Raw genomic sequence first — 25240 nt, 5'->3', positions numbered from 1 at the left:
CCATGCAAAGGACATTATCTGAGGTAATGATAAATGTTTTACTCGTGATAAGGGCTGGAATTTCACTAATGTATACATTTATTCTTCAAATGATATATCTTACATTTGCCTATTTTATTGAATGTAATGCTAGATTGTAGTTAATGACAGCTCATCTTTAAATTAAGAAGTACATTAACATATTTATCTTGTATTTATTTAATTCAAACTAAAAATACTCCACCATTCATACTTAGGGGCTCATTGTGAGCCAGGCACCACTGTGCTGACCTTTCTTACCCCAGGGAAGCAGCCAGGCTTACAGCTGTCCCAGTTCTTGCTTCATCTTGTCCTTCAGCATCTCCATATCCTAATACGGATGTATACATAGTTATGTCAAAGGACACCAGCTCTCAGCTAGCTACTACACCATGGAGGTTGAAGGAGGTCAAATGTAGATTCTAGATTGTTTTTGTTTGTTTGTTTGAACTATCTTTAGCAAAGTACACATCAAATGAGAACCAAAAGGTAAAAGAACATGTGGAAACAATTGCCAAACAGTTTGCCCATCATTTGATGAATTGAATTGTGCACAGCATTTGAGTATTTATGGGAGTTGATGGTCTTTGCATGGTCCACATATGCATGGTAGATGGCCTCAAGATACCCTGCAAGATACTTGCCCAGCTGCTGCTCCTTGGTTTCACCCCTCCTGAGTAGCTCTTTTCCCACTGTACCTAATCTGAGTACATAAATATGAACACAGCAGAAGTGATGGGATATCACTTCCAAGTCAGGTTACAGTGCGCCATCATCTCACTTCTCTCCATCTCTTCTGAGATCACTTGATCCAGGGGAAAACCAGCTGCTATGTCAAAAGTAGCCCATAAAGAAGTCTAAGTGATGGGATTGGGGATTTAGCTCAGTGGTACAGTGCTTGCCTAGCAAGTGCAAGGCCCTGGGTTCGGTCCTCAGCTCCAGGTTTAAAAAAAAAGAGAGAGAGAGAGAGAGAGAGAGAGAGAGAGAGAGAGAGAGAGAGAGAGAGAGAGAGAGAGAGAGAGAGAGAGAGAGAGAGAGAGAGAGAGAGAAAGAGAGAGAGAGAGGAGTCTAAGTGGTGAGAAAAATGTTCAGATTTTCAAGATGCAAGAGGGGAGAAAAGAATATTCAAATCAGATCTACAAAAAGAAATGCTCATTAGAAAAAACAAGAGATGACTTAAGATGACTGCCTCAGTATAAGACAAGGGAGGGGAGAAAGGAAGATAGGCCTCTTGTTAAAAGGAACTCAGTGGTGACAGAAAAAGAACTCTGCAGCTAGCCCAGTTCAGCAGCCAAGCACTCTGCTGGGAACCCAAACCAGGGGCCAACAGAGATTCCTAACATCCACAGTCCCATCCTACTCTCTTTCCCAAACACAGCAGGCCAGAATTCTGCAGGATCTCATCTCAACCTTTGGGGTTTCACCTACAGTCACATCTTCAGAAACAAACAAACAAACAAACAAACATACATGAGGGAAGCAGGAGACCCCAAGGCACATGGTGTGAATACAGAAGTTTGGTAAGGTGGTCTGAAGCAGAGCAGTCCCCAGCATTGTGAACCCCAACATTAGCAGGGAGGAGCTAAGTGGATCACAGGTAAAAATGGGTGGGAGCACCCTCTAACTCAGGAAGAAACACTGAATGAGAATGTAATCCCTATTTCAGTTTATTGAACATAATACCTGCTTCAGTTTACTGCTCATTTGTATTTGAATATTTTAATATCCATTTTTGGTCTCTATTTTTATATATATCCTTTAATTTTTTCTCCTCTTAGCATGAACACTTTTGTATTTTAGGTGTTCAACTGATACGTTATACTCGTATTCTTGTATCATTTTGGAAAAGCTCTTATGTCTGGCAAAGTTACCAAAAGGATAAGAGAATCGTTACCCTGAAAAAAAAGAGTAAAATATATAAAGAAAAATTCAGCAAGGAAGCATAGACACTAAAAAGAAATCCAACACAAATACTATATATGACAGAGTAAATCAAGCACCACAGCAGAAAGCATCACCAGACAACACTGAGCATGAAAAGAATCAGGAAGAGGACAAAGCTGAGACAATGCATATACAGGGAAAGACAAAAACTCATGAACAAAACTTCCAGAAAGTTGGGTACACATGAGAGACCAAACTTAAGAATTCATAAAGTAGAGGGCTGGAGGGATAGCTCAGTGGTTGAGAGCACTGACTGTTCTTCTAGAGGTCCTGAGCTCAATTCCCAGTGGCCACATGGTGGCTCACAACCATCTGTGGTGGGATGCCCTCTTCTGGTGTGTGAAGGGAGCAACATACCTAAAATAAATAAATCTTAAAAAAAAAAACCAAAACTCATAAAATAAAAAGGAGCTTGATAAAAACAAACAAACCACAAAGCAAAGTAACAATACTAAAAGCTATAAAAGAAAACACTAATTGAAAGAGAAACATCAGAATGACATCAGATTTGTCACCAGCACCCCTAAAAGTCAGGAAAGCACAGAATAATTTATTACAAATCTTGGAAGTTAAATACTTGTCAAGCAAAATTTCTTTTTGCCGACCCAAACTTAACCAATTAAACAAGAACAAAACCACCGACAACATGGAGAGGTGACACTACTTCAAGACAGATCTGGCTTAGCAGTTAAGAACATTGGATGCTCCTTCAGAAGACCCAGGTTTATTCCCAGCATCCACAACCAGCATGAACCATAACTCCAGTTCCAGGGGGTCTGATGCCTTCTTCCAGCCCTGGAGGGCACCAGATACACAGGTGGTACACAGAGATACATGTAACCAAATTTTCACACACATAAAAATAAACTAATTATAAAAAAAGAGTATCTCAAGACAAACACAAGTCAAGACAATTCATGACTGTTAAACATGGCCAGCAGTGCAGGAAACTCTTAAGGTAGTGAAGGAAGACAGCTTCCCACAAAAGAATGCAGGACAGTCCATAGTCCATAGGTACAACAGATAAACACAGATAGCAGGGGAGGAATCAATCATGCCCAACTCAGCAAGCCAGTGAACATCCAACACCACCAACAGTGAAAGAATTGCCAACTGACCAAGCAACCAGAACACACACAACCTAAAGAGCAACAAGCTGTGAGTGTCAATGGCCTTAATTCACCAACTGAGACACAGACTTTACAGAGTGGAGTAAAGAACACGCACCAGGGGCAGGAAGGTGCCTCGGTGGGTAAAAGTGCTAGCTCGACAAGTCTAAACAATCTTGAGTTTGACTCCAGGAACCCACATACAGACAAATATGTAATCCCATTCCTAAGGCAAGGTGGAAGGTGGAAAAATAGGAAGGACCTTGCCTCAACAAGGGAGAAGGTGTAAGTTGTCCTCTGACCTCTCCATATGCATCAGTGGCACATATGTATCTGTAGTCACACTCACATGTAATAATATTAATAAATAAAACATTTTAAAAACCACTTTAATTGAGGACGAAACAAACAGCATCAGCAACAATAAAAACCCCTAGGGGAGCTGAGAGTGTAGCTCACAGTACGTGCTTATATTCCATGCATCAAGTGCTGGGCTTGAGTCTCAACAATCAAAACTAAACAACAAAGCAAATAAAGTATTAATGGCATTGATTAGGTCAGCACACTTCTCAATTACTTAGCTATTGTACCAACTTTCAGTTGATCACAGACTGATTAGTCTCCTTTCTTTTGTTTCCAGAGCTAGGACCTGATGCATACTAGGCCAAGAGATCTACTGTGGAGCCATATCCCAGCCTCTAGTTCATGGCATTTCTATTACCTAGGATTTGTTCATCTCACAGTATCTGACCGTGGCAATGAAGATTTAATTTAAGTCTCTAAGGCAGAAGTTTTGTGTGTATGTATGTTTGTATAGTTGTATGCACATGTATATATATTGAGTGTGTATGTAGGATGTGGAAGTCAGAGGTCAATGTCCTATGTCTACTTCAATCACTTTCCACTGTTTAGTTAAGTTTTGTTTTCAAGACTCTCCTTATATAGCCCAGGCTGGCCTTGAACTCATAGACATCTGCTTGCCTCTGCCTTCTGAGTAAAGATGTCAGACCTGGCTTGCCACATTCTCCGGTCGAGTCAGCGTAACAGGCTGAGGCTTAAAAGCTACTCATGAAGCAAAAGAGATTTACAGAAACTCGACCCTGGAGTCTGGTGTTCTCTCTAACTCATACATTAATATTCCATTCCCGCGTTAGTCTAGTGTATGGATCCACGTGCTCTCTTTTAGTATTTTTAAGATTGAATTCTGACATAGCTAAAGCCAGTGTTCCAACAGTCCTAGAATGTCCTTGAGCAAGACCATGGGCTTGGAATTCAATAAGAGTGTTGCCTATTCAGTGACATTCAGAATAGCCTCTGGTACTACACTATCACTTAGAATAAAAGCCAAGTCCTCCCATATACAGGAATTTACAATGGTTTAGGAAGTAGATCGGGCTGTGGTTTTAGAGTATTGCATTGTTCATGAGATGGTTAGCTAGAACGGAACTCCCTAGTTAGAACCATGACTTGGGTGTGAAAGCCCTTGCCCTAGGAGAGTAAAGACCTCACACCTGGCTTCTAAGACTATAGCTGAGTTTCACCCATACACACATATTTACAATGGCCTAAGGGGAAGGTGAACTATACAGTAGACAAAAATAGGAACTATGGCAAGGGCACGAAGCCCTTGACCCTGGCTTCTAAGATTAAGCGAATCTTAGGTGGAGCCCTTTTTGATCTCAGTTGTTAACAATGAATTCTATCCCAGGTGGTTCCCGTTAGACCTTCTGTGTTTGCATTCCTCTGTTTTATGTAAGAATCCAGTAACCTCTTTGTACCTTGCTGGTGTGTCACCCAACTTCCTTATTGTCTTCTGCATAAAAAGTCTGATGCTCGATTTGACAAAATACATTCAGATCCAACACAACCTCTCCTGTGTGCATCTGTCTGTCAATTCATCCAACGCTTTGCCCACCCGTGACTAGAGACCTGTTCCATGAAGACAAAGGGGCCCAGAGGGTCTGTGGCACTGGCTTCACTGTATTTTGTTGCTGTTGTTGTTGTTTGTTTTCTAACACAGTGTCTGTCACTGAACCTGGAGCTCACTGATGTAGCTAGGCTAGCTGGCCAGTGAGCTTCAGAGACCCAGCGGTTTCCATCTCCCCAGTGCTGGCATTTCAGGTGGTGCTCAGGATCCAAACGCAGGCTCAGGAAGCACTTTAAAAACCAAGCCATCTCCCTAGCCCAGGGAGTGCTGAAATAACACTAAAACATTAGTTTTGAATCAGGTATAAATAGAGTTTAATTGCAAGAATCTACTCCTGGTATTCACACATTAAGCAGAACAGAAAAGCAGTCTAGAGACAAAGGAGAGGCCACCCTCTCCATGTCTTCAGGGCACTCACCTCCCAAGGGAGCTTGCACAATACTAACCTGGCAGAGCCTCGCAGGTCTTTAAATTCTACATTGAGAAGAGGCAAGAAGTTGCTTTTACAGAACGGGCAGGTTGTATTCAAATTTGAGTCATCTGCTGTCCATCCAGCCATGATTTCCTCATCATAAACCAGAGCGCCACAAGCTCTGCACTGTGAGCAACTCGACATCAAAACCTAAAGGGAAAGCAGGAAGACAGTCTCTATGGCAGAAGTGGGTCTCAGTGGTCTAGTCTACTGGGGAAAAATTTCAACTTTTAGTTATTTTATTGGTTTCAACTAGGGTTGACAGCTCTTTTATGAGTCTATTGCCTCAAAGATATTAAGCACTCCTCTGACTATCCATATAGATCCCCTTGAATCCTATTAAGTGCTATTATGAGATAAGAATATGTTTACAGGGCTGGTGAGATGGCTCAGAGGGTAAGAGCACCCGACTGCTCTTCCAACGGTCCTGAGTTCAAATCCCAGCAACCACATGGTAGCTCACAACCATCCATAAGGAGATCTGACTCCCTCTTCTGGAGTGTCTGAAGACAGCTACAGTGTACTTACATATAATAAATAAGTCTTTAAAAAAAAAAAAGAATATGTTTACAGCCACTTTACCACAGGTACAAGAACTATAGAATCTTTACCTCCATCGCACAATTTTGATAGATGCTAGACATACTGGTATTCTGAGAAGAACCATGGTCTGACTTTTCAAAGTCCTGCCCTTTGATATTTCTTGAAAATGGAACTTCACCTAAAGACAAGTAAGTAAGAAATAGAACATATAATGTAGGAGAGTGTTCTCAAATGTGCGTGCATGTAGATATAAACTGATAGAATTAATAAAAGTTAACTGAATGTAGGTAGAGGATATATAAATGTTTATTAAATGATTTTCTCAACTTTTCCTAACAACAACTTAAGACGACTGCAGGTGTGTATCTGTACTACCAGTACTTGGAAGGAGGGAAAAGGAGAATGGGGGGTGGGGGAGGGGGGTGGGCAGCAAGTCTGTGCTATGGGATGAGACTTTGTCTTAAAGAATCAGAAAAAAAAGTAGATAAAAGTTTTTAAAAATAGGGGTAATAATTCTCTCTGTCTTGAAATTGCAGTTGTATTCCCCAGAGGTCCTTAAAAATAACATTTCAATCACTGATTTACCCAGAGAACAAGGTGAAAAAAAAACAAACAAAAAAAACACACTCCCAAGGCCCCATTCCACAAATTCAGTTTCAGAGGAAGGGAAGAAGAGGCGGGGGGTAGAGAGGAGGGGGATTGGTTCCTTAACTGGTCTGGTTGACAATACGTGAATACTTGTTGTTGACAATAGATGGCTACCATATAAATCAGAGTAAAACAGATATATGGGGTGACGGGTTATAGGCATAAGGAAAACCTTATGGGTTAGAGCATAGCTAAGTGGTAGCACTGTTGCCCACATGCATAGACCCTAATTCAATCTCAGCACTTCGGATAAATAAAAATCAAGCAAAAACAGGAGGCAAAAGAACAAACATTCCCATACCTGCTGGACACTGCAGTTTTCCAACGTCTCCACTGCTGCTACTACTGCCGAGGCTTGTGTTGCTCTGGGTCAGTTCACTGGGAACCAACCCTGAGACACTTGTGTTAGGCGACAGAGTCTCTCCCACTATATGATGGTCTTCTAGGCCAGCTGGGAAACTGTAATCTTTATTAGTTTCCTCCTATAATTAAAAAGAATAAAGCCCCACATACATAAGTAATAGCTTCTGCAGTGGAAATGGTTTCACTTTATTCCTTTCACATTGAAACGTTGTGTCTTAAAGTAAATAACCCCTAAGTCTTTTCAAAACTGTCAAGTTATCTCACTGACTTATGAAATTTCCAGTCTAAGACATTCAAGATGTGACATACCTCGATGGGGTGCTCAAAAACTGACCTCTCACAAAGTCACCTGCTTCAAAAAAGGCAGGGTTGTGCCCTAGGTGAACTAATCATTCACTTATGTACTATTATATAATTAGTAACCCCTATTGCTTAATTAAGCACCCTAAATACATTGATACTTTACAAGACTCTATATGGTCAGAGTCCAAGGCCAAAAGGCCATGAAAAAAAATCCTTTCTAAATGTCAGAAGACACTTCAGAAGTAAAATGGTTCATTCTGTTCTTTATTATAGTGCTAAGCTACCTCCCCATCCCTACCCCCATGCACAACACACACTCATGGAGGGAAAACCCAAGGGCCTTCTATGAGAGGCTGGCACTCTACCAAGTAAATCAAACCTCAGGCCTTAGATGAACGCTTTTAAAGGTAATCTGTGTTGTGTGGATTGATCTTGTAACGCTCTTTAAACACAAAGGCTAAGTAAGAATGCGGGAGATGGTTTAAAGCTAGCCTAGCATGTGCAAAGAAAGGCCTTAGGACCACACAGATGAAAGTTGGCTTCTTGTCATAGTCCTGTACTGTTTGGTCACTTAGCACTTTTCCTAGAAGCTTCCTGCAAGAAGCCTTACTCAGCCAGTTTATCTTCAGCCTCTTTACTTTCTTTGTCATTTTTATTTTGCCTGACTTGACACCTGAGAGCTTTAGCAATCTGGAATCATATTACTCATGTACTATAGAATTCTGTGAACATGGAGGAAAAATTACAACTCTTTTTTTCTATACGGTAAGTAGTTTTTCTATTTGTATTTTCACAAAAAGAAAATCTAATGATTTAGTCTATTCACAGCACTAAGCTGCAGGGATTTCAAGGATAGTAAGGCAGTACACCACAGGCAAAGAGCTCTGTAAAAATGGAAGTGCCCAGGAAAGAGGGGTGGTAAACACAAGCAAACCAACGCTGAAGAGGCTGAGGAAGGAGGAGAAGAACCCTCAAGTCTGCCTGCTCTGTACATTATCTCCCCATCTCTCAAACCCCAGCAGAGAAAGTGAAATGTCATGCATATGTAACAATGATGTTTTTTATAATTTCAAATACTATAGGTGCTTTCAAGTTTTAATTTAGACTTATTTATGGAATTATAAAGTGATTCTAAAGTTATTTTTATTGGTTCATTTTCATTTAAATTTATTTAATTTTATGTGCATGGGATATATGTCTGCACTATCTGCATATAGCACATGTGGAGGTCAGAAGATCGTGTAAGATCCTCTGGAACTGGAGTTACAGATGGTTGTGAGCTGCTACGTGGTACTGGGAATTGAACCCAGGTCCTCTGTAAGAGCAGCCATCTTAACCACTCGGCCATCTCTCTAGCCTCCTATTTTTCCTTTTTTAAAGACAGCATCTCATGTAGTCCAGACTGGCCTCCTTCAAACTTACTACATAGTGAAGGGTGGCCCTGAGCTCCTTAATTTCATACCTTTACCTGCCAAGTGCTGGGATTACAGGTGAGTGCCATCATGCCTGGCAATTCTGACAATGTATTTTTACATCATTTATTTTAAGTCACTTTATATAACAGAACATGTATAAAGTTTTTAAAATATAAAAGTACCCTTAGCAGAAACCTCTAGATTATACAAACACAAACATATACATATACATTAAAGCACTACAAAGCATTCCTACACCAGACAGACTACATAGTGTAATTTTCTTACCTCGTCATCTGAGTAGCTATAGGCAGATGCTACAGCCACCCACATCTTACTGGCCACCGTTGCTGCTTGTTTCATACTAGATTTTAGGACATCTATCTTGGGCCCTGAGAGTATATTGTCCAACTTTAGCCCCGATAGAGAATTGACTACAGAACCCAGAGAGCTGTTTGGTGAAGAACGTACTAATGCTGATAAGGAAGTGGACCGGTCTTTGTAAGCGCGGTAAGGACTCTGTGGCTTGAAACGCCCAGTCAGAGTTTTAGAGCTGGACACAGCAGGGGAGCTCTTCTCAGTCTCGGTGCTGTCTCGTGCTGGCGGGCCACGGTCTGAAGGCAGACTCGAGCTCCTTTCTAAAGGGTGAGCAAACACAGCAGGAGAGCCAGGCTCCTGGTTCCCCTCTCCATGCAATTCCATACTACAAGATTTACTGCCTAGTGGGCTTTTTAGGTTCATGTAACTTTCAATTTCATCAGCCAGATTACGTGAAATTACTGGAGAAAATAACTTATCTTCAGAATCAGACGTTTTTTCTACACATTCAGTGGCTAAAAGAGACAACGGATCTAGTCCCGTCTCCACATCCTCCCTCTCAATGGCTTTCCTAGTAGCATATGAACTGCTCCTCTTGTTCACTGGATCTTGGGCTCCAGCTTGTGTGTCTCTGGACTGGTCACTGTGACTGTTACTTTGTAGACTGTTACACGTCATCTCTGCCGCAGTCTCTGCCACATTATCACCAACCACAGGCTCCAGGAGCTCCTGGCTTTCCTCCAGCATCTCTAGCACAGGAGATGATCTGTGCTCAGAATCCCGGGTGCCTTCTGACATGCGAGTCCTACTGTCAGCTAGATGACAGTTAACATTCTCAAAGCTGTGAGTTCTTGTGACATGAGGCGGGGAAGTCTTAGGACATGTCAGTGCTGCTGTGAGGATCTTGGCATCTGCTCCCATCATGATGGCCATTTCGCTTGAATTCAGGTCCAAACTGCTCTTCTTAAGCAGCATCCCCGCTCGACTTTCAGAACTAAAGCTACAGCTCCTCTCAGGGAAATGCTTCTGTTTTTTCTCTCCTCTATCACCATTCTTCTTGAAATTAGTAACCTCACTGAAGACTGCATCCTCGACTGGAGCTTGAGTAGAAAATAGCACAGTTGAAGTACTACCTAAAGGGGACAGCAATATATTAAGGTGAAACATCATGATTTTCCAAAGTAGCAAAGTAACTATTCTGATTATGCTGAGAGCAAAACTACAGAGAATCTGGAGGGTATAGAAACAGCATCTCCCAAGGCGTTTAGCAGTTAAAATGCCTGGTTTTCATCTAGAAGCTACATAAAGTGCATGCAGAAAAAGGACAGCCCAAATCTATCCAAGCCCGCCTCTTACAGGAAACATCTACCCTCCTCCTCTGGGCATATCATGTGTATGACACAGCATGCAGTCCATACTGGATATGCCTGCACCGCTTATCTTTGTCAACAAGCATGTAACTATGCTTCTTATATGTTAAGAGTCAATTTAAGGGCTGGAGAGATGGCTCAGCAGTTAAGAGCACTGACTGCTCTTCTGAAGGTCTGGAGTTCAAATCCCAGCAACCACATGGTGGCTCACAACCAACCATAATGAGATTTGATGCTCCCTTTTGGTGAGTCTGAAGACAGCTACAGTTTACTTACATATAATAATCAATAAATCTTTGGGCCAGAGCATGCATGGCCGGAGCAAGTGGGGCCTGAGTGAGCAGAGGTCCTGAGTTCAATACCCAGCAACTACATGATGGCTCACAACCATCTTTACAGCTACAGTGTACCCATATACATAATATAAATAAATAAATAATTTTAAAAAAACTTTAAAAAAACAAACAAGAGTCAATTTAGGAAAATACTCTAAGTTAAATAACAGACTCAAAAAGAAAAATTCTCTTCTAATTTAACTCTCATATATCCAATTCTTCAAACACTTGCCAGAAAGCTGGGGACATAGCTAAGTGGTAAAGTACTTACTTGGCATAGAAAAAAAGAAGAAAAGATTTGGGTTTAATAACTCTGCACATAGATGGGTGGGGAGGAGAGCTACTCCATACAAAACAAGTTGGTAACTACAGAGAAATGGCACAGTTGTTATAGCCAAAGCATTGCTATACTCAAGTAAAAGAACTGCTTCAGAGTTTAAAAAAAAAAAAGAAAAAAGAAAAAGAAAAAACCCTCGATGGCTGATGAAATCTTGAGTGAATTTTATATTTGATCTTTGAACAAATATGTGAATGCTAGTTATTAACTTTATAAGGTGCTACAAAAAACAATGGCAACTAAAACAGACTGAACCATTAGATCAGGTAACCAAAAGCATGGAAAAGTCTGAAGACCCAACAACTGCTTTAGGGAAACCAGTGGCCTTTTTTGTTTGCTTGCTTTTGTATCTTGAGACAGGGTTTCACTGTGTGGCCCCGGCCGTCTTAGAACTCACTCTATAGACCAGGCTGGCCTCAAACTCAAGAGATCTGTCTGCTTCTGCTTCCTGAGTTCTGGAGTTAATAAACTCACGTACCACCACAGTCCTGCTGGTTTGCCTGTTTTTCTTTTGTTTTAATTAAAAACTTTGCTAGGTTCACTTTATGAGTATGAATTAATATTCTGCCTATGTCTAAGTGCAAAACATGCATGCAGTACCCAAGGAGGCCAGAAGAGGGTGTCAGACCTCCTGGAATTGAAGTTCTGGATGGTTGTGGAATTACAGTCTTAAGCCACAGCGCATAGGTGCTAGAAATTGAAACCAGGTTCTCTCTGAAAGAATAGTAAATGCTCTTAGCCACTGAGACATATCTCCAGAATGTAAGTTTTTTTTTTTTTAACTCTTTGTTACCATACAATTTTATTTCCATTCCTCTATTTAAGTGAACTTTATGTGTGTGTGTGTGTGTGTGTGTGTGTGTGTGTGTGTGTGTGTATATATATATATATATATATATATATATATATATATATAAATAAAATGCATATATGTATAGATGTAAGTTTGTGTTTATATGTATGTATATGTATGCACACATATATGTATATATGTATACACATACACACACACACATATAAACAAACCTATTTTATATATATGGATGTTTTATATGCATGATATGTAAGTCTGTACAACATGTGTGCCTGGTACCTCAGGATGTCCAAAGAGGATGTTCTGCAACTGAAGCCAGTGCTCTAAAAGGCAAAGCATCTCTCCAGCTCCATTTTACTATCATTTAACATTTAGGTCTAACAAGGTTGCATATCTGTAATTTCAGACTTTAAATTTAGCCACCAGCACATAGGTGGCTGAAGCAGGAGGATCAGGAGTTCCAGTATATCTTCTGTGATACACAGCAAATTTAAGGCCCTGTCTCTAATAACCAGAGGGCTGTTGAGATGGCTTAAAAGGTGGAAGCACTTGCCACACAAGTCTGCCAACCTGAGTGTGATCCTCAAACCCTATACAAAGGTGAAGGAGAGCATCAACCCCACAAAGTTGTCCTCGAACTTCCACACATGCACTATGGCACATTCAACCACTCAAAAATAATAAATGAAATAAAGTTTAAAAGTTTATTATTGGGAAAACAAAGCAGGAGGATCTTGAGTTCAAGGTTAGTCTGAGCTGCATCCGGAGTCAAAGCTCGCTATACAGTGCAACTATCTCAAAACAACCAACCAAACAAACAAACAAGCACAAAACCCAAATCTAAAACCTGAAAAAAAATAAAGGCTTATGTCTAAGATCTGAATACTGGAGATAATTAGGGCATAACGGTGGCACTCTTATGAATGGATTAAGGTCTTTGTGAAGGAAAATCCAAGTTCTAGGATTACAAACATGTTCTACCACACCCAGGTCTTTACAATCCAAGGACACAAAGAGAAGTAGGCAATCTGCAATCTCAGAGGACCCTCAGTCAAACGCATTATGTGGCAACACCAGGCTTAGACATTTCTGTTGTCATATATAAGCTGCAATCTGTAGTATATCCTCTCATAGCCTCTCAACTAAAATATCAGTCATTCACATCTGACTTTGTTGTTCTTCTTACTACTTTATTTATTGGAGTGCATGGTGGCTCACATACGCATTTACTGTGTCAGCCACAGTGCACATGTGGATCAGGAGACAGCTGCAGGCACAGGCTCTCCTCCCACGACATGGATCCAGAAAGTTGGACTGGAGTTGTAGTCACGGCAGCGAGCACCTTTACCTGCATTCTCTTCAGAAAGTTTTATCAGGTGACTACCAAACACACCAACATTCACTTCCCTTACATAAAATGGTATGGTATTTTCATATAACTTACATATTTCCTCACATCTGCTTTTAATTACTCCATATTACTTTTTTTTTTTTTTTGGTATGTGCCACTATGCAAGGCTCTCAAACTATTCCTTTAAGTTACAAACTTTAACTTTAGCCCACTTATAGAATTCAGTCTCAATCATGGCTTCCTAGCATGTCCACTGTAATAAGTCAAGAGAAATAATATCATTAAACATACTCTAACTGAGCATGAAGGAGTCACGGTCAGCTTGACTACAGATTAGTGTCCCCAAAGGAGGCAGAGGTCCCTTTCTACTCACCAGTACTTGTCCTATTGTTGGTATCAAATAACCCAGATGGAACTTTCACAATACTGCTGCCCCATGCAGGAGGCTCCGTAGGACTCTGAGGTTCAGGAGTAGGCTGCAGGTGTTTTGAGACAATGGCAGATATATCACACTCCTCTGAAAGAAAAACATTTGGATGTTATCATTCTGACTTTTAACAATAATGAGCAGAAAGCAGAGATTTTTGCATATGGGTGTAGTCTTTCATCAGGCAGGGGATATGTCGGTGATTACTCACTGACTTACTGTAGCTGGTTTACTGTATGCCGAAAATACCAAGATTATTAAGTGGCTTTTTTCCCCTTAGATCTATTTATTATGTATACAGTTCTGTCTGCATGAATGCCTACAGGCCAGAAGAGGGTACCAGATCTCGTTGTGAGCCATGATGTGGTTGCTGGGAATTGAACTCAGGACCTTTGGAAGAGCAGCCAGTGCTCTCAACCTCTGAGCCATCTTTCCATCCCTGACTAATAGTGTTTTATTCTAACATTCAATAATCTTAGTGAGTCAATTAAACCCTTGGCCTCGACTTCTACTTTTTCCATTGTCAAATAGCTTATTTATAACTCTAGAGCATAAGATTAGGTATTATAATCAAGGAAAATATACATTTGAGTAGAGAACAGGAAAAAATCTATTGCCATAAACCAGACTCCTTACAGATCAATAAAAGGATTACAACAGATCTGTCTCTACCTCAACGAGTCCTGTAAAAGACAGGACATCCATTTATATTTATTTTTAACCTACCATGCAAACTATGTACTTAGAAACACCCAAAAATGTTCTAATAAAAAACCTTTTAAAAATCAAAGGAACCTCAGGACCTGGAGATGTAACTGTTTGCCTTTATGACCCTGGGAATAATCTTCAGGTTCAGAGCTGGGAAATGAGAAGAACACAAAGTATCAATTTGACAGATCAAGTTTGGTCTTATTGGTGGGCTTGGTGACTGCCGTATGCCTGCTGTCCCAGGACTCTAACCAGAGAGGCAGGAGGAACTGGAGTTCAAGATCAAACTAGAACAAAGTTCAGTCGTAGTTTTGTCAAAAAATTATCCATGTAACTTTGCCAATGGATGGCACTTTTTTTTTTCCCCAAAATAAAGGATGATCTATAAACTTTCTAAAGTTGATAAAATTTCAACTGTAAAGACTATCACAGTTGGGCTAGAGAGATGGCTCAGTGATTAAGAGCACTGACTGCTCTTCTAGAGGTCCTGAGTTCAAATCCCAGCAACCACATGGTGGCTCACAACCATCTGTAATGGGATCTGATGCCCTCTTCTGGTGTGTTGGAAGACAACTACAGTGTACTTATATATAAATAAATCTTTAAAAAAAACAAGACTATCACAGTCAATCTATGAAACAGGCCTTAAATTCCTGAGAATTACTGCTGTAACCACTACATAAAATAAAACGATCTGAACATTCCTGTCCACAAACATCACAGTCACCTTCGATGTGCAGCTCTGTGGTCGTCAGCTCTGGTGGCGTGTGCTCTTCAGGGGCGTGACCATCTGCACCCTCCTTTACCAGCTCATCCTTAGACCCGTAGCCCTGGTCAGACTGACCGCCTGTTTAAAAGATGCATGCTTGTAAATACTTTCATGTGTTTAAAAAACAGTTATGAAAAGAAAACACCACACATCTATGCAATCAAAACTACACAATCAAAAAAAAATTAACTCTCACAAGACACATTCCAAAAATAACAAGCAAAACCAGGAGAGCAGAACAGAACAGAGTGAAGGCGGTTCTATCTTTGAAAGCACCAAACTTAATCTCCACACCTAAACTTAAAGGTAACTTGGGCAAAGCATTTTTGAAACTGTTTATGAAGAGGGTCTATATCTATAGCATATCTTTAGTTTTTTATTTTTGGTAAGAATAAAAAGGACTGAAACACATACCTGCTACTTTTGCAAAAGAAATATAGGAAGAACAGTAAGATTTTTATTGTTAGAAAATAATAAAAATAGTTTATCTACAAAGGGTGGAGAAAAAGAGATTTGTGAAAAGGAAGAAACTTCCTAAAGTATGGTTTACTGTGTTGTTTTATTTTTTAGTACATTTCTACAACTCAAAAAATTAAGTCAACAAAATTAGGGTGTTCGCTAAAACTGATGCAAATAGAAACAGGTATGGACAACTAATACTATACATGAAACAACATAAGCCTTTAAAGTCAAAAGAAGGGTAAAGGGTAATCTATGTAACTTTTTAACTGAACATTTTAAAAGTTACATTTCTTTCCCATATATAGGCGGAGATCAGAGGACAAGGATTGGGAAATTGATTTCTTTCTACCTGGTCCCAAAGACTGCAAGTATCTCTTCACCCAATGAGCCATCGTGCCATCCCTTATATGAACTTTGTTTCTTTTGAGACAATGTCTTATGTAGTTCAGGTTAGCCTTAAATTCAATATGTAGCTTTGCTTGAACTCCTGAGCCTCCCAAATACTGGGTCTATGTGTATGTTATCACACCCAACTCTTGAGTTTAAGGTTTAAAAACTTTACTTGGAGTCCATACTCTATGGATGGAAGTGAGTGTCAAATCTATAAAAGGTAAGTAGGTTTGGTTCCTATGGGTGGATGGGGGTGGAGTGAATTTGAAAAATACTAGACATTTTAAAATTTATTCTTTGACAAATTCATCCTTGCAAACAATGAATCTTTATCACATCCATTCCCCGCCCCCAGCCCTGCTTTATGCACACTGAGTAAACAACCACATGTAATGGTATCAGGGGACAAGGTTTTCACTATGGGAGAACACAGGAGGTTTTATATGTATGATACTGAGAACTAAGTAAGAGCATTTGTGTGCTCTCTCCAGCAGCCGAGCAAGATGCCCAAAGGGAAGAAGGTGGCCCTGGCCCCTGGCCGTCGTCAAGGAGCAGGAGGCCAAGAACCTCTGGTCAACCCTCTGTTCGAGAAGAGGCCCAAGAACTTCGGCATTAGACAGGACATCCAGCCCAAAAGAGATTTAACGCGCTTCGTCAAATGGCCCCGCTACATCAGGCTGCAGCGGCAAAGAGCCATCCTCTACAAGCGGCTCAAAGTTCCTCCTGCCATTAACCAGTTCACACCCAGGTGCTGGACAGGCAGACAGCTACTCAGCTGCGTAAGCTTGTCCACAAGTACAGTTCAGAGACAAAGCAAGAGAAGAAGCAAAGGCTACTGGCCCGTGCTGAGAAGAAAGCTGCTGGCCAAGGTGATGTCCCAACTAAGAGACCGCTTGTCCTCTGAGCAGGAGTCAATACAGTCACCACCTTGGTGGAGAACAAGAAGGCTCAGCTGGTGGTGATTGCCCATGATGTAGACCCCATTGAGCTGGTGGTTTTCCTACCTGCCCTGTGTCTAAAGATGGGGGTGCCCTACTGCATCATCAAGGGAAAGGCCAGGCTGTGGCACCTGGTCCACAGGAAGACATGCACCACTGTTGGCTTCACACAGGTTAACTCGGAAGACAAGGGTGCTCTGGCTAAGCTGGTGGAAGCTATTAGGACCAATTACAATGACAGATATGACGAGATCCGTCGCCACTGGGGAGGTAACGTCCTGGGTCCTAAGTCTGTGGCTCACATTGCCAAGCTGGAAAAAGCAAAGGCTAAAGAACTCGCCACTAAATTGGGTTAAATGTACACTAAATTTTCTGTACCTAAATATAATTACAAAATTAAAAAAAAAAGAGAGAGAGAGAGCATTTGTGTGTTAGGCAAGCATTCTACCATGCCCCCAATTAGAAAAAAGAAAAAAAAACAAAACTGAAGAAAGATAAAAAAAGAATCCTGTGGAGTTGATTTGGAACTAGAGGTATTTCTACAACACTACATATAATTAGTTTCTAATCCTGTTTGTTAAAAATCTAAAAGCAGGGCTTTAACACCTTGATGTAACAGTGGGCATACCAAGACCCAGACTTGGACTTTTAAAATCTAGTCTTCATTAAATGAGCCCTGTAGCTGTTGGGAGGAAAAAAAAAGAAAAACTTTTTCCTAAGCTCAGGGAAGAAATGCACAAAAGTAAAAAGGCAGTGGGGTTTGGCCCCAGAAAAGAACCATAACCACACATCTAAAAGGCATTAATTAATAACCAAATATAAAGGAGTATGCTCTGGGCCCACACTGAGGTAATCTGAGAATGGGTAAAGACTAATACATTGCAATTTACTGACTAATACAACAACCCATAAACTCCCATTTTATCAGAGAAGAGAAGAGAAAAGAGCTTCCTGGCTATATTAGAATGCCATCACTAAATACAGCAGTGAAATCACCACTGTGTGACCACCACAGGGAAGATCCATTCAGGCAAGCTTCACCAATGGATGCTAATTCTTAAAAGTGTTATGAAAACCGGGTATCACTACACAGTCTCATAGCTTCCCCAGGCCCCTAAAGATAGCTTATGATCTAGAAGAGGCAAAAGATGTACACACAGAGAAACCAGACCACATTAACATCAAGTGCTAAATTAACACTACTTACAAAGCACAGATAGGTAAATAACAATCTGAGGAGGACACATAACATATGCAGTAAACAGAACCTAAGCAAACTACAAGGAAACATACAAACACAAGTTAAGGAATATTCTATAAAACAAGTTGAATCTCCCAACAAGGCTAAAGCCGTAACAAAGACATGCTGAGAGGCAGGGACAGAGATCTCTCTGAGTTCCAAACCAGCCAGAGCTACATAGTGCTCTCAATAAACAGATAATTGAATAAACACTAAAGAACTATGTATCAGGTTAAAGGTGATTACGGAGGACCGAGTCACTAGATTCCTTCATCACTAAGATTTAGAATCACCAACTTCAGAGCTGACAATGGGCTCAGCAGATAATGAATGGCTTATGCTCCCAAATTTGACAACCCTGGGATTCACTTGGTAGAAGGACAGAACCAACTCACACAAATTGTCTTCTGAGCTGCATGAGTGTCATGGAACACTGTTCAACCCCACACCCCCATCCCTAAACCCACCCCCACATCCTACACAGACCAAATAAAGGTTTTTGGTTTTGTTCTTTTGCTTGGTTTCCTCAGAAAGTCAGTTGTTAAAAAATAGTGCCATGAACTGAACACAGACTAGGAAAGAGATAAGGTAATTAATTAATCCAGGAGTCCCTGAGAAGGATCTCTGTATTAGGCACCAAGTGGAAAGACTTCACAAGAGAAACAAAGTGAGCACAAGCAGCACCAGGCCAAAGACCGCAAGGGTCACAGAGCTCCACTAGAAACTCTAAGAAGGCAAGATTACTGGGACTTAGTATCTACTGTCTAGCCATTAGCCATTCAGCTGAGCTGTCGAGAGTCAGCTTGGCAGGAAAGAGCACTAGCTGTTCTTCCAGAGGACTGAGGTTTAGTTCACAGTACCCACACGACCTCTCTCAACCAACCAGTCTCAGGGGATTTGATGCCATCTGTAGGCCTCTGTAGGCATATATGTAATATGCAGACAAACATGCAGATAACCCCTATATACATAAAATAAAGTTAAAACGAAGCTGAAAACCTTAAAAAGGTCTCAAAAGTGCCATCCTAAGCACTGAAATTGTTACATCAGTTATTAGAATAGTAAAATACTAGATGACTTTTGTAAGACAAACTCTAAAACCTTGAAGCATCAGGAAGAAAGATGAGGAGCTATCTCTTGTTATCAGGATCACTCATAACTTTTAAAAATAAAGCTAATTTAGATGACTTTAAATATATTCAAATGAAAATATAATAAGAAACATTATTTTGTCCAAATAATATACAATAAAATACCAAAACAGAAATTTAATATAAAAGTAGCAAGAAAAATCAACAGAGAAAACAAATAAAAGTCCTGAGGCAGGAGAGAGAGGGTGATCAGTTGGTCAAGAGCACTTCCGCTCTTGCAGAGGACCCAGCACCCACATGGTAGCTCAGTTACTTCCAGTCCAGGGGATATGAATGCCCTCTTCTGACCCCCTCAAGATACCAGGCATGCACATGATGCACACACGGGACATATAGGCAAAAACATACACATAAAATAAATAACATCTTAAAAAAATCAAAGTCCCTCAAAAGTTTCTTTTTAAGTAACAAATAGTTGGTTTAAAAGGCTAATTACGCGGGCTGGTGAGATGGCTCAGTGGGTAAGAGCACCCGACTGCTCTTCCGAAGGTCCGAAGTTCAAATCCCAGCAACCACATGGTGGCTCACAACCATCCGTAATGAGATCTGATGCCCTCTTCTGGTGTGTCTGAAGACAGCTATAGTGTACTTACATATAATAAATAAATAAATCTTTAAAAAAAAAAAAAAAGGCTAATTACTACAAGATGGCAAACTACAGGCTCATGCTGTCTTGGTGGTTTACATACACGCCTGTAATTGTAGCAAGGCAGTTTTAGACACAAAAGATAAGCAGACTTATCTTAAGGAAAGCAGAGAGTACGTCAACAACTGGATTCTTTCATACCTATGATACCATTTCATGCAATGATACTATAAACAAATCTTAAAATTATAATTGCAGAAAAACATACTTTATTTCTAAATAAAATAATAAATGTTTGTAAACTGGTCATAAATTGTCACATGAAAATCTATATACAATTTGAGAGCCTATATACAATTATTATCTAAAGAATAATTCAGCCAAGAAACTTAAAATTGCTCCTTAAAATATAACACTTAAAATACAAGCACGTATATTGCCCCCACCCTTGAATGTCAGCAAGTTTAACCTAGTAAATGGGAAGTTACCTGAAGTGGTTAACATTCAAAGGTAGAATTAAAGCACCCGTGCATCCACAGCTTCAGTTCACACAGTCTGTCTGCCCCACACTTGACAGCCCAGGACAAATGCAGCACCAAGACACAGCACAGAGTAAAGAGCAGAGCAACAGAGAGCAGAGAAAAGGAGACTTCAGTCATTGAGACAAGGCGACCAGAGGAAGCACAGGAACTAGACTGTGAGCTCTTTAAAGGGAGCCTGGTACCAGCAACCACACAACACACAGAGGACACGTGTGAGCTTCATATACTGGCCAGGGCTTTCAATACAGTTGCTCTAAATTCAAGACACAGGTTATGCCTGTGGCTACATACACATAAGCAGCTTTTACAATCCGACGTCTTAAACAGAAACATCCTTTTTCAAAATGACTTATTTTCTCTCCTTTACAGGAATTCATGATTTGAAAGTTCTAAGTTAAATTTTCAACTTAATGAAAAAAGGATTTATAGATCGTGTCAGTAACATTCAAGTTCATTAGGTCATGGCCTAACAACTGTCTCAGACACGTTCATACATTGAAGATGAACAGATTATAAAGACACACACGCTAGCACGCTATTTCACACTACAGGAAGCAGAGAGACGCGCAGAAGCATCATCCTCTCAGAGATATACACTACTCTCAGGACTCCCTTTATGAAAATTCAGGAAATGTCATTTTTTGAAAAAGAAACATCTAAGTGGTGGTAACTGAAAGGTTAGTAAAATACGTATTTTAGTACCTGTGCTAGAGTGATTATCAATGGAATCAAGGCTGATTAAGTCTCTGACGAAGACTGTGTGCTCCCCATTGTTAGCATCGTTAGAACTATCCACACTACCATGGCTCACTGTGTCCCCATCACTTCCACATGCAGCATTCTGAGGAGCTAAAGATAAGGACAATGTTGTTCAGTAATTCATGTACAATATTTCTCAAACTAAACATGAATGGCCCAGAGTTAATTGATAATTACACAACAATTTGTAGATTTCTATGAAAAAAAAAAGTAAGAAAATATATCTTTACTTTTAAATAAAGATATCAAACAGAATTAAGTTCTCTATTTCATATGATTAAAATCATGTTTATAAACCTATGGTTTAAAACATCTTTCCAATCACGTATATTACCTGATATTGAAAAGACCTGTGATTTTTGCCCAGTCTTTTTAAGTGGTTGCCTAAACTGGGCCAAACCATGTACAACATTCCGTACTTTCGTCCACAAGAAAATACCACTGCGAGTACTGCTGGGCCATGGGCTCTCCAAAACTACCTAAAGGTTTAAAAAAATAAATAAAAGTTATTTAGGGCCGGGGCTACCTCAGTGGGTAAAAAAACTCTCTGTATATGCCTGATACCCCAAAACCCTAAGCTAAAGAAAAGAACCAAAAATTGTCTTCTGACCACCACACAAATAAATTTTAAAATAAAAAAATTTAAGTTCAAAAAAGAAATATATGACAAATATGTGAAGAGGACTTTGCACCATTGATGGGAGTATAAATTAGTAAACTCATAGTGGCAAACAATATGAAAGGTCCTTAAAAGCTAAAAACTACTGAATACATAGCCACAGGAAATGAAATCACTATTTCACACAGGCATCTGTACGCCCACGTTCACTATAGCATTATTCACAATAATTGAGAAATAGGACCAACCTAAATATCCACGAATGGATACAGAGAATGTGGCATCTATACACAATGAAATCCTAGCTAAACACAAAACAAAACAAACAAACAAACAAAAAAACCCAAAACCAAAAACCCCAAAATCAAAAACCTTGCCAGGATAATCCAGGGAACCCTGAGGACATTATGGTAGGTAGAGCAGGTAGATCACATGATCTTGCCTTTCACATAGAATTCAAGAGGTGAATGAACCAGAAGTAGTCATTCACACAGACAGGGGCAGGAGGGGAGCAGTAAAGAGCTGTTGGTCGACAGTCAGGCAGAAGGAATAAATTTAAGAGATCTACTGCTTAACATGGCAACTATAGTTAATAACACCACAAAAATCAGTAAATGAGTATGTTAATTAGCTTGATGAAGCCATTTCAAAATATATCCACATTTCAAAACATGTTGTTTATAATTTATACAATTCTGTTAATGAAGATGGGAGACCAACCTCCTTTTAACATAAGTTTAACAAATAATAAAACATTTTTAGCAAATATGCTACCCTGACTAGTATTAATCCAACTCACCTTATTGTAATAGCCATAAGTGATAGCATTTGGTTTTATTCTAGCAGTTTTCATCTCGAATAAGACTCTCACTGCTAAAACAGGATTAACCCAAAGTCCACAAAGCTGCATGACTACTCGATAGCACACCTGACAAGAGGAACAACAATGCATAAATCCTTAGCATATTCATTTACTTGAGACTTACAGAGATTTAAAAAAGGTTCTACTCAATCAGGGTGGTTAGGAGGGGGCAAAGGCGGGAGGATCAGGAATTCAAGGCCATCTATACACAGTGACTTCCAGACTAGAATAGTTACAGAAAACTTTTGTCTAAGAAAACAAATAAAATACAACAATAAACTCTATTCAACCTAACAAATAATCAATTGTATTATTTCATGCACATGTCTCATCTGTTTTAAGAAAATAAATCTATATAAGGAAAATCATTGTTTTCCATAACATGAAATAGTGTTCTCCATAATGTGAAAAAGAATTCATTTCTAAAATCAAACATGGTTAAAATACCTTTCACCCCAACCAGGATACTTGGCAGACTAAGAGCTTAATTAACTAACTTTTCTACTTTCCTTTTTGCTTTTTACTTCATTTTGTTTTATTATGTTTACAACCGGTTGTGGGTCAGGGTGTGCTAGCCTGAAACTTGGGGCAATCTCCTGCCTCAGCCTCAAAATGTGCTAGGATTATAATCATGAGTCACCAAGACCCAAACACTTAAAATTGCAAAACCATATGTACCAGTTAGGGCTACGGCTATAGCTCACTTGCCAAACACAAACATCCACTGCAACAACAGTAAGAGCTGAAAAATATCTCAGTGCTTGTACTTGCCTCATCTAGTGGATCCACGTCTGTCTTCCGCATCTTAACAAGCACATCATGTGCCTGCTGGAGTGCTCGGACCTTAGGGTGAGAAACTCTAACATAGGCTGGGAGACAAATAAACCACAGACTGTAACAGTGGCTGAATAGATACTTGGCCCATTGTGGTGGATTCGTATAACATCTCTTCGCCAACTTATGAGCTGTTTTTATCTCCTATAAAGAAAATAAATATCGCTGTATTCATTAAAATCCATTATTGTAAATGAAGAAATAAAGGGAAAATTTTAATGTAATCTTAGACTTTAAAAATGAAGGATTTTTAGTCTTAATTTTGTGTCACACGGTTCCAAGAACTTTGGCCCAGCTTCTGTCTTAATACAGTCACTTCTTTTATTCTTTTCTCACACATTACACCCCAACTGCAGCCCCCCCCTGCTTTACTCCTCTCAGCCCCTCCCCAACCTCCCCAATCTCCCAGATCCACTTCTCCATTTCCCTTAAAAGAAAACAAAACAAACAAACAAAACCCCACAAAACAAATAAAACAGCAGGCTTCCCAGGGCTATCCAGCAAACAGGATTTAACAAGTTACAATAAGACCAGGCACAAAACCTGCTATCAAGGCTGGAGGAGGCAATCCAGAAGGAGTCCGTCAAGAACCCTAAGCTATACAACCATAAGGTTTATACAGAGAACCCAAACCTAGCTTAAACCAATACAGCCTCCTGACTGTTGTTTTGCTCTCTGTGAGCCCCTATGAGTCCTGCCTAGTAGGTTCTGTGGGTCATGTTCTCCTGGTATCTTCTGCTCCTTTGGCTCCCCCAACCATTCCTCCCCCTCTTCTGTGGGATTTCCCTGGCTCCACCTAGTGTTTGGACGCAGGTCACTGCATCTGCTCCAAATACACAATAGCCAAAAACTACTTCAAAATCAGACAGGCAAAGATTCCAAGATATGTGAGTGCTCACTATGCTCAAACACAAGCTTGCACTGGACCCCAATCACATCACAAATGCCAAGCTTAGACACTGCTGAAAATGCCTTAACTGTTATTCAATACAACCGAACATTAAGTACCCAGTGTTTTTGGTTTTGTTTTGTTTTTTTGTTTTTTGTTTTTCGAGACAGGATTTCTCTGTATAGCCCTGGCTGTCCTGGAACTCACTCTGTAGACCAGGCTGTCCTTGAACTCTGAAATCCACCTGCCTCTGCCTCCCGAGTGCTGGGATTAAAGGCATACGCCACCACGCCCGGCTGGTACCCAGTGTTTTTACAACACATGCAATTCCTTGCTCTTTCAGAAACATGATGACTTACTTGTAGAAGAGAAAACACACTTAATAGCTCCCTATCCCTATTCCTCAGTGTGTAAACATCAAAAAATAATTTTTTGTGACACTTTGTTCATATTTGTATGTGTGCACAGACATGTGGAGAGCAGAGGTCAACCTCAGCTGTTCCTCGTGTGTTTATCCATTCTGGTTTTTTTGTTCTGTTCTGTTCTGTTCTGTTTTGGTTTTGGTTTTGGTAGGCTCTCCCATTGGCCTGGACCTCTCTGGTTAGATAAGGCTGGTTGACCAGCAAGCCCAAGGGATCCTCTTGAGTCTTTACTGAGATTACAAGTGTTCACCACCTCACCTGGCTCTTTTGTGTGGATTCTGAGGCCAGAACTCAGATCCACATACATGTGGATTGAGCACATTACTGACTGAGTTTTACATTTGGACTGTGTTATATCACAATGTTTTACTTTTA

At 40.1% G+C, this 25240-nt stretch overlaps 1 protein-coding gene and 1 pseudogene across 6 annotated transcripts in view; one reads left to right on the top strand and one right to left on the bottom strand.

Moving 5' to 3' along the window:
• Positions 1-25240, bottom strand: part of Dennd4c (DENN/MADD domain containing 4C) — a 102086-nt gene that overhangs the window by 15493 nt on the left and 61353 nt on the right. For 3 of the 6 annotated variants that reach the window (XM_006538022.3, XM_006538023.4, XM_006538024.4), the window contains 10 exons: positions 23492-23698; positions 22658-22786; positions 21574-21718; positions 21183-21329; positions 15130-15249; positions 13641-13784; positions 9031-10193; positions 6963-7143; positions 6082-6191; positions 5445-5620 (listed from right to left, as the gene is read on the bottom strand). In XM_006538022.3, coding sequence (XP_006538085.1) covers positions 5445-5620; positions 6082-6191; positions 6963-7143; positions 9031-10193; positions 13641-13784; positions 15130-15249; positions 21183-21329; positions 21574-21718; positions 22658-22786; positions 23492-23698 — 2522 coding nt within the window. Of the gene's footprint in view, positions 1-5444; positions 5621-6081; positions 6192-6962; positions 7144-9030; positions 10194-13640; positions 13785-15129; positions 15250-20426; positions 20508-21182; positions 21330-21573; positions 21721-22657; positions 22787-23491; positions 23699-25240 lie in introns of those variants that run through there. The other 3 variants (XR_390327.4, NM_184088.1, XM_006538025.3) reach the window with 3 other exon arrangements.
• Positions 16508-17359, top strand: Gm12630 (predicted gene 12630; annotated as a pseudogene).

This window comes from Mus musculus, chromosome 4 (genome assembly GCF_000001635.26).
Source record: "Mus musculus strain C57BL/6J chromosome 4, GRCm38.p6 C57BL/6J".
Classification (NCBI taxonomy): Eukaryota; Metazoa; Chordata; class Mammalia; order Rodentia; family Muridae; genus Mus; species Mus musculus.
The sequence above is the reverse complement of the archived record's forward strand: the minus strand, read 5'-3'. Positions and strand labels throughout refer to the sequence as shown.